The sequence below is a fragment of the Nesoenas mayeri genome, assembly GCF_963082525.1.
Source record: "Nesoenas mayeri genome assembly, chromosome: 5".
NCBI lineage: Eukaryota > Metazoa > Chordata > Aves > Columbiformes > Columbidae > Nesoenas > Nesoenas mayeri.
In genome coordinates, this window is record NC_137548.1 from 4,609,903 (window position 1) to 4,619,415 (window position 9,513).

Sequence of the window (9,513 nt, forward strand, 5' to 3'; positions counted from 1 at the left end):
TGCTGCCACCGACAAAAAACCTTCTGTCACAGTCAAGGTCTGTACACACGTGAATCACCTCTTTGGCCATTTTTTGCAGGGTGACGTCCCCAGTGACGTGGTGCTTCGCTTCCAGAGGAGCCCAATCATCTTGCTGGCCCAGCGCAGAGATCCCCAGAAGGTTTTGCATGGAAGTTAGAGAGGAATAAACCTGGCAGCAGGTCCCCAAATATGGCTGGGATGGGGTCACAGGCAAGAACCAACCCAACCCATGCAAGGTGGGATGCAGGGGGAGGTGGCACAGGCGTCATGTTCTCTATTTTTGATGTGCTGGATCTTTAAAATGCACAAGGTTGTATCTACCACTGAATTAAGCAGTGTTTGCTTTTCAAACCTTCCACATTTGTATTTTTAGCTTGATTTTGGCATTCACTGCTTTTTGGTTGGAATATATAACACACTCAGTTATTTAGCGTGCCTGGACCGAATTCAGCCCATGTGTAACTCCACAGGCTCGAGCAGAAGCTACGTTCAAGGTGAATTACTCTCTATGGAGCTAAGGAAATACAGCTTCTGCAGACAAGCGTTTCAGCTCCCTCAGTAAATGCTACACTATTTCCATCCATGGTTATTCCTTTGTGGTTTGGGTTATGTATTTACATTTTACGGAATAAACACTACAGCTTTCCCCATGACTAACACTTCTTACTAAGCAATAAGCTACTCAAATACGCTATTGCCTCCTCCAAGAGCCCAAACCACACTGCTCTCCGCTGGATCTCTGTCCCCAGCTTGCACAGAGCCATAGTTAACCAGCATCACATACACAACTTGTTGGATTTCGGTTTAACGGGACGGCTTACGAGAGCAGGCACTGGATGTCGTGAGACTGAATTCCTCAGGGACAAACATTTCAAACACTCTGATCCCAACAAAACACGAGTGAAGTCTTCAGACAAAGAGCGGAACGTATCGCCGCTGCTCCCACAAAGAGGGAGCCGGTTGCTTTTCCAAATCCCGAGGTCTGTTTTAAGAGCAGCGCTATACAGGCCCTTGCGTAAACTTTGTTTATAGACTGGAGTATTTTCAATGAAAATGTTATTTAACTTTAAAAAGTTGCACAGCAGCTACTCCAAAAATTGTTTTTCCTTCTTAAGAATAACACACAGTGTGATACATTTGAAATGGCGATAGCAATATTTCACAAATTTTGATGGATTCATAGCCCGAATACCTTGCTAACAGATGTTTCTTTTAAACTCAGAGTGGTATAGGAATAACTCAGAGATATTACAGTGTCAGCACTGCCTTTTATCTGTGCCTATCCTTTCAGTGACATCCCTGGGCTTTTCTAATGCATGGGTCAAATCTGAGCTAAAAAAACCCAAGTGGAATATTAAAAGAAGTGGTATCTGATTGAGTGTGAGTTTTGGGGCGGTGCTGCGAGGAAGCCGCCGTGCTGCTGTGGGCTCATTGTGTGCTTGGGGACAGTGGCCTGGCGGTTTGTGGGGACGTGCTGGTTTACAGTCATCATTTCTGAGCTGGCTTTTGGTTGTGGTTAATTAATGGATTTAGGAGTTCCCGTGGCCACGTCTTTTGGTCTCATAAATCAACTTTTCTCTCTGTGGATGACAGTTTGGCCAACACAAAGGGACACCCCAGCAGGGCAAAGGGACAATGTTTTAATGCCCCGGTAGAGTTTGTTTTTATTTTTTCATAGGCTTATTCAGTCTACGTTGTGTCTCCAAAGTATGTGGCATCCATTGCTCTTCATTAGAGGCTCTTTGCCAGGAGCTGCCTTCTCCACACCTTGTACATCACCCCCAGTGGGTACAGCGGATGTGTGTGGGTGGCAGACCAATCTGTCACCACACCTGTCCCCAGACCCCACCTGGGAACAACCCCAAGCCTTGGCAAGCCTGGCTCTTACTCTCAACCCCTAAGCTGGTCCGGGGCGTCATTGGGGTTGAACTGCAGGGCATGAAGGATCCCTCCTTTAGGAGACCCCCATTCATACCCTGCTGGAGCAGATAGTTGTGGCTGCACATGGCTTGGGAAGGCGACTCCTTCTCATCTGCGTGGGGGTCCAGGAACCTGGTCTGGAGAGAAGGGGCGAGCAAGTGTTATTATTCTGGCAGCCAGCGAGGGAAGGCGAAGGAGGATAAATCCGGAGGGCGAGTGGGAACCCAGAGCAGGGAGCAGTGATGATCCCCGGCCTGGCAGCGGGATCCCAGCCCCGGGAGCGTGTCCCCGGGGCCCGACGGGTGCCATGAGCGCGGGAGGAACCAGGGGCTCTGCCGCCGGCCCTCTGCCCGTGCAGCTGCTCCCCATTCCCAAGCGCTCCCTCCCTTCTTCTCAAGGCTTTCTCGAGTTTCCCTTCCCCAGTTTCCCATCCCGAACCGGCCTCGCGGTGCCCGTGCGGTGACACGGGAGCCCCGGGGACACCCGCACCCACGGTTCCCCCGGCTGGAGGCGATCGCGGGGACTGTGCCCCCCGGGGATGCACCTGAGCGGAGCGCGGGGGAACCCCTCGGGGGACCGCGCTAGCTCCGCCGTCCCACCCCCGGCGGGGTCCCGACCCCCGGCCCGGCCCCTCCACCCCCCTTCCCGGGGCGGCGGGCGCCGCGGGCCGTCAGCCGGGCGGGGGCGGCGGGGCGGGCCGGGCCGTCCCCCGCGGGGCCGGGCCGGGCGGGGGCGGGCCGGGGGCGGCGGGCCGGGCCGGGCCGGGCTGGCGGGGTGCGCGGCTCCACGTGACTGCGGGGCCGGGAGAAAACCGGGGCCGGCGGCGGCGGCGGCCGCACTGCGCCCGGGCGGCGATCGCGGGAGGCGCTCGGCAGCCGCTGCCCCGGGGCTTTCGGCGCGTTGGGTCCGGGCTGGCTCTCCAGAATCATGGACTGTGCTGATATGCCTTGCTTGCTGTCAGTGAGTACAGCCCTCTTCTTTCTCGGCTTCACTCTTTACTTTTTCAGTTTTTATTACGGGTCGTTTTTATTTTATTTTTTAAACTTTATTTTGTTGTCCCCGTTCTCCCCCTCCCGGCGTCCGGCGGCGGGACGCGAACCCGCAACTCCCCCGTCCCGCCGAGCCGGGCGACCCTTCCCCGCCGCAGCTTCACCCGGCGGGGCGAGCGGGGCCGGGATGCGGCGGGACCCGCCTGCCCGTGGGGGCTGCGAGCGGCGAGCGGCCGATCCCTGCCCGCCGGGCCGCTCGGGGGCTGCTTCTAGTACCCTTTTGCCATTTATTAGTAGCATTATTATTATTTTTAAGTTTATTCGCAAGAGGAGGAGGAGGAGGGGGTGTTGCTTCTCATCCTGACTTTTCTTGTTGTTGCGTTTTTTACACCCCAGAGACACCATGATTCCTGGTAACCGAATGCTGATGGTCATCCTACTATGCCAAGTCCTGCTAGGAGGTACTAACCATGCTAGCCTGATACCGGAGACCGGCAGGAAGAAAATCGCAGAGCTTCAGGGACAAGCCGGACCCGGACGCCGCTCTGCCCAAAGCCATGAACTCTTGCGAGGTTTCGAAACAACTCTGCTGCAGATGTTTGGGCTGCGAAGGCGGCCTCAGCCCAGCAAATCAGCCGTCATTCCTAGTTACATGCTGGATCTCTATCGACTGCAGTCTGGAGAAGAGGAGGAAAACCTCCAGGAAATTAGCCTGCAGTACCCTGAGCGATCGACCAGCCGGGCAAACACCGTGAGGAGTTTCCACCATGAAGGTCAGTGATGGGAGGAGGTAAATTCCCAGCCCCAGTAGCGATCGGGATTTCCTTGCGTTTGGAAGCTCACGAATGCATTTAGAAGCAGGACGTGCCTGGCCCTATATTTATGGGAGGAAAACCGCCCCCCCCTCAGCCTGCTGCGTGTGGGTGACAGGCGTGCTGCTCTGTATTTTTTCCAGCATCCTGTGCTTAACCCGAGCTTGACCATATTTTTGAGGTGCTTTCGCTTCTGTTGACAACAGCGAGTTTCCTTCAGTGCCTCTGCCTCGGGGTCACTCCCTGGGCTCGGTGGATTTAATGGCTCTGGATCGGATGGGGGAGTAAAGTGAGGGCGGGATCTCGCCCCTGGTGCGTTTCTTTTGAACTATCAAAGCGATTGCTGCCTGGTTTTGCTCTTAAGAAAAAAAAAAATCTCCAAAAACCCCTACTCGAATTTAATACTTACAGCTGTGTGTTTATAAGGTTTATTCAATAGGCCCTTGTAATCTGATCCAAATGTTTCCTAGCGGATGTTTCTTTTCCAAAGTAAATCTGAATTATTAATCCAGCCGCATCATTACTGCCTTGGAATTTGCTTCTCTTTCTCCCCCTGCCCTCTGCGCCCCGTAACAAGGCACCTCTGTGCTCTGTGGCACCGCACCTCGCCGGGGAGGTGATTTTGGAGAGGCTTGGGGTAGGGAAGCCAAGGGGGAAAAGCCTTCCTGAAAGGGGGAGAGAGACGGGCAGGGGTGACCCGCGCTGGGCACAGGCATGCGGAGGGCGAGCGAGCAGCACGGGTCTGGCCGGAGGGATGCGTGGGGAGCAGAGAGGTGCCGGCGGCTGCCGGGCCGGTGAAGCGTGGGTCCTGTGCTGGGGGCTGCGGCTGGGTGCCCCGAGGCTGACGTGCTCGTTTGCCTTTTCTTTTACCGCTTCCCCCCTGCCCTGCTCCTCTCCAGAGCACCTGGAGAGCATCCCGGGTCCCAGCGAGACGCCCTGGATCCGCTTCGTCTTCAACCTCAGCAGCGTGCCGGAAAACGAGGTGATCTCCTCGGCAGAGCTGCGGCTGTACCGGGAGCAGGTGGAGGAGCCGAGCGCGGCGTGGGAGAGGGGCTTCCACCGGATAAACATTTACGAAGTGATGAAGCCGCTGTCGGAGCGCGCTCAGGCCATTACGCGCCTGTTGGACACGCGTCTGGTGCACCACAACGTGACGCGCTGGGAGAGCTTTGATGTGAGCCCGGCCGTGATCCGGTGGACCAAGGACAAGCAACCGAACCACGGGCTGGTGATCGAGGTGACCCACCTCCACCACGCACAGACTCATCAGGGCAAACACGTCAGGATTAGCCGATCTTTACCTCAAGGGCGCGGGGACTGGGCTCAGCTCAGGCCGCTCCTGGTCACTTTTGGGCACGACGGGCGAGGCCACGCGCTGACCCGCAGAGCTCGCCGGAGCCCCAAACACCAGCGTTCCCGCAAGAACAAAAAAAACTGCCGCCGCCATGCCCTCTATGTGGATTTCAGCGACGTGGGCTGGAACGACTGGATCGTGGCACCCCCGGGGTACCAGGCGTTTTACTGCCACGGGGACTGTCCCTTCCCTCTGGCCGACCACCTCAACTCCACCAACCACGCCATCGTGCAGACGCTGGTGAACTCGGTGAACTCCAGCATCCCCAAGGCCTGCTGCGTGCCCACGGAGCTGAGCGCCATTTCCATGCTCTACCTGGATGAGTATGACAAGGTGGTCCTGAAAAACTACCAGGAGATGGTGGTGGAGGGGTGCGGGTGCCGCTGACCCCCCTTCCCCGCCACCTTCTCCCCCCCTTCTCTCTCCCTCCCGTCCCACCCCAGAACTGCTTGCTATAGCTGGACTCTTCTCTAAACTAAACATTCACCTTGACCTTATTTATGACTTTATGTGCAAATGTTTTTTTTTGACAATAATGATCATATATTTTGACAAAATATATTTATAACTACATATTAAAAGAAAAAAATAAAATGAGTCATTATTTTAAAGGTAAACGCATTTTGTGTCTCACCTCTCAGGGTGCTGCCGAGGCTGTGCTGGTTGGGAGTGCAGCAGGGATTGTATCTTCTCTCCTCATCTTTTCCCCACCCCCTGCCCCTGCTTTCCCCCCACCCTTCTCCCCTTAAAAGCTTTGCAAATTTTAGTCTTTCTATTTCTCACCGAGGTTCCGCGGATCCCCCTGTGCTGGGGCTGCGCCACGAGGGAGATGAGGGTCCCTGGAGATTAAGAGCTGCTTCTCCCCGGCCGCTGGGAATAGAACCGACCTTGCTAACCTGGCCTAAGCGTTTGCAAAGCGACCCGCCAAAAAATGCATTTGAAAAGAAGGTGAAGATTTACCTGAGGGCTTTATGCTAAACCCACTGGGTTTTATACCCTTCGTCCATCTTCAAGATTCCCCAGGTTTCAAAACTATTAACATTTTCCCCTCCTTCTCCTCCCCTCCCCACTGGAGATTGGTTTCTTTGGGAAGCTTCAAAGGTTTGCACGAGTCCTTTGAAGATCAAATCGCCCCATTACAATGCCAAAAAAAAAAGATATCTGGAGCAGTTAAATATGTGCTAGCTAATAACTACCTGTGCTGTGTCCTTTCCAAATTGCTTCCGAGCAGGCGATCGGAGCCGAGCAGGTACAGTTAGTCAGAGCTACCAAGGCTTGAAACCCTTGGCTCAAAGGCATCAGACGGACTGTTTGGCTTGGAAAATCAGGAGCTGTGCCGTGGGGTGCGTGTGGGGCTGGTGTCCTCGGCGATCGCGGGAGTGGGAAGGGAGGGCAGTAGAATGAGGGTGCATGAAGCGCCTTGTGTTTTTTCTTTAATGATTGAAGCTTTCCAACCCTCCGAAAGGGGCAGCTTAGTTGAAACCAACTTAAAAAAAGGAGCGGAAAGCTTGCCAAAAGCCTTGGCTCCCTGAAGAGTGCAGGTGGAGAGAGGAGATGGGAGCCACGGGGGGAGGCGAGCGTGGCCCCGCATTTCTCTCGGCAACAACAACAACAAAAAATAACAGCTCTAAGCCTCCTCGAGGCTTTCTACCCCTCTGTCCCACTGGGTGCCGGTGCATGGGAGCAGGTCACCACATCCTTGGATGCTGGAAAGCCTTTGGATGGCTCCATGTAGGGTGCTGTGGGATCCCCACAGCCTCTGCGTGCCCTATGGGGCAGCAGTGGGTCTTTGCTACGTGGGGGCCGAACATCCCCGCCTTTGCAGGGATGCACAGTGTGGAAGATTTGGGGGGGATCACCCCACTGCTGCGGTGGGTGTAGGGGATGGGGGTTTTGTTGCTGCCGTGTCTCCAGGGCCCCCTCAGCCCTGAGCTGACACTCTCATTCCTGCTTTTAGAAGGGAAATGTGTGGCCCGGGGCACCGGCGACCTGCTGCCTCCCCTTTGATGCCTGCATATCAGACATAGCCATGCCAAAGAAAGAATTTCATTTTGAAGTGGCATCAGCTAAGGGCGAGCGCCTTTCAGCTGCCTGACAGGGCAATTACACACATCTGCCCCGCTGCCGATAACCTGTGGCCGGGGAAAGGGGGTCTGGGGGCTGCAGGGCAGGACCTGCAGGAGGATGCCTTGAAAAAAATCGCTATGCTTTTATTTTTTAAAGGGGAAAAAAGAAACTTAAAGAAAGAGGCTTCCCCCAGGTTCACTTCCCTGCTCGTCGGTGCATCCCGGGTTGTCCTGGAGGCTGAAGGCCACGGGGGAGTTACAAAGCTCAGCAGCGTGTGCGCAAAAGCCTCTTGGATTTAGACCGTTTTCATTGTAGAGGTCTCCAACTGTTTTGCTGCGTTCCCGCTGCTTTATGGATCTGTTTGTTTTGGTGCTTATTTTTGCATTGTGTTTAAATGATGAAATTGAAGCTTCAGCCCCGTGGAGGGAGCGGCACCTGCTCTTGCATAGGTGCTGCAAGGGGAGAGGTTGTTCTGATGCAGATGTGGAGGTTTTCCTTCGCTTTGGTTTTCCTGCCTTGGTGCTGGGCTGTGGGCTGGTTGGTGAGATCCTACATGGGGTGTTCTGCTCAGAAACTGTAGGAATTTTATTTCTTTTCTTTTTTTTTAAATCGAAGTATTTCAATGTTGTGAATGTTGTTAGAGTCTAAACAGTGGATATAAATTAGCTGATGGTAAAAGCGATGTATATAACAAAATATCCGCGGATGCATTGAGCAGCTTGCTGAGCGGAGCACGTCTAAACTTGTGCGTTTAACATGGACTGAGCGCAGGGGTTGGGGGTTTCCCTCTGGCCCAGGTGGGTGGCAGATTGCTGTGTGGCCTCCTGCCATCAGAGAGGCCTTTAGCAAAAGTTCTGAATTGGATAAATGGTTTAAAAATAGGAAAATACAATGAAATTGTCAGGGAAAGCAGATATTTTTTTTCTAAGGTGATAACCAGTGGTGTCTTTTTCCCACCACTTCAATTTGTGCTGGGTTTCACTGGTGTTAATCAGAACTCCCTTGACCACCCCAGCGAGGGGTAGAGGGTGGATTTTGGGAAGCTGTGCGTTAGGCACTGGTGCAGAGAGACGCAGGAATTCCACGCAGCATTTCTGGCTGTGTTGTTGTTCATTTGTTGCAGCGCCTGTGGGGTTTGATCTCGCCCACTGGAATCAGCATCACGACCGGTCCTGTCTGTTTGCCAAGTGCTGTGTGCCACACATGTGCCAATGTGGCTTCTTGCTGGTTTATCTGTGTCAGAAACTACCTCGCTTGTGCAGCAGAGAAGAGCCTGAGTGTTGGTTTAGGCTTAGATAGGCAATGTTTAGCTTAGCTTAAAAGTATGACAGATCCAATCTGCTTTATAAGTGCAATAATTCCTCTGACTGTGGAACGTATTATTTGTAAACGTTACTTATTTCAGAGCGAGTGCTTTGTTTGTGGTGGCTGGCACAGAAATCCCTGGAAGGTCTGAGATAAGGCATGTCAATTTAATCCCTCTCTTATTCAGACCAAGCTGGGAATTAAAGGAGAATGGGTTGAAGGTGGGTGTGCAGCCACTTCCCCACCATCTGGGTGTCCTCCTGGCAGCTGTTTCCACCACCCAGCATCCCAAGAAGTGTGAGCGCGATGGTGGATGCTCTGCGGCTTGCTGGGATGTGGCTTCATCTTTGTGCTGAGCGCAGGAAGGCTGTGACTTCTCATACCTAAAAAGTGCTATCCTACTGAAGCCTGTGTGGCACACAGATGTAGGAAATGAGGAGAATATCTCAGCAGGGTTTGCTGACCTGTGGCTTCAGCTGAACTGGTCACAGTGATTGTTGGTGAGTGTACTATAACACAGCACAGGAGGGAGATTCAGGATGGGCACGAGGAAGAAATTGTTGGCCCTGAGGGTGGTGAGAGCCTGGCCCAGGTTGGCCAGAGAGGTGGTGGCTGAACCATCCCTGGAGACATCCCAGGCCAGGCTGGACGGGGCTCTGAGCAACCTGAGCTGGTGAAGATGTCCCTGCTCATGGCAGGGATGGCACTGGGGGAGCTGGGAAGGTCCCTTCAACCAAAATGTTCTATGTTTCTATTGGTCTAACATTATTGCTGGAGCACTGGTGAGGGCATGGGGTAAGGTGAGCTGGAAAATGGGGTCCAATGTTCTGCTGTGTCAGGAGCTTCCCCCAGAAATCTGTGGTTACCCTGATGCCCATCTCCAACTCCTACTCTCTTGGTGTGTAGGATTCCAAGAGTCTCCTGCCAGGACTTTCTTCTTTCAGGTGAAAATATGCCCCCAAGTCCAAGCTTACAGCATCATTTTAAGAAAAGTTGCTGTCCTGGAGAAGCCGTAATTGAGGAGTGAGTCTCAGCCAGCCGGGCT

The 9,513-nt window shown here is 53.8% G+C and overlaps 1 protein-coding gene across 1 annotated transcript; it reads left to right on the plus strand.

Moving 5' to 3' along the window:
* Positions 1 to 2,868: 2,868 nt before the first annotated feature.
* Positions 2,869 to 5,483, plus strand: BMP4 (bone morphogenetic protein 4; the record flags this gene model as incomplete). The annotated part of the gene is made up of 3 exons (XM_080345636.1): positions 2,869 to 2,897; positions 3,327 to 3,703; positions 4,642 to 5,483. The coding sequence occupies 3 exons, from the start codon at positions 2,869 to 2,871 to the stop codon at positions 5,481 to 5,483; spliced, it is 1,248 nt and encodes a 415-aa protein (XP_080201762.1).
* Between the last annotated feature and the right edge of the window lie 4,030 nt (positions 5,484 to 9,513).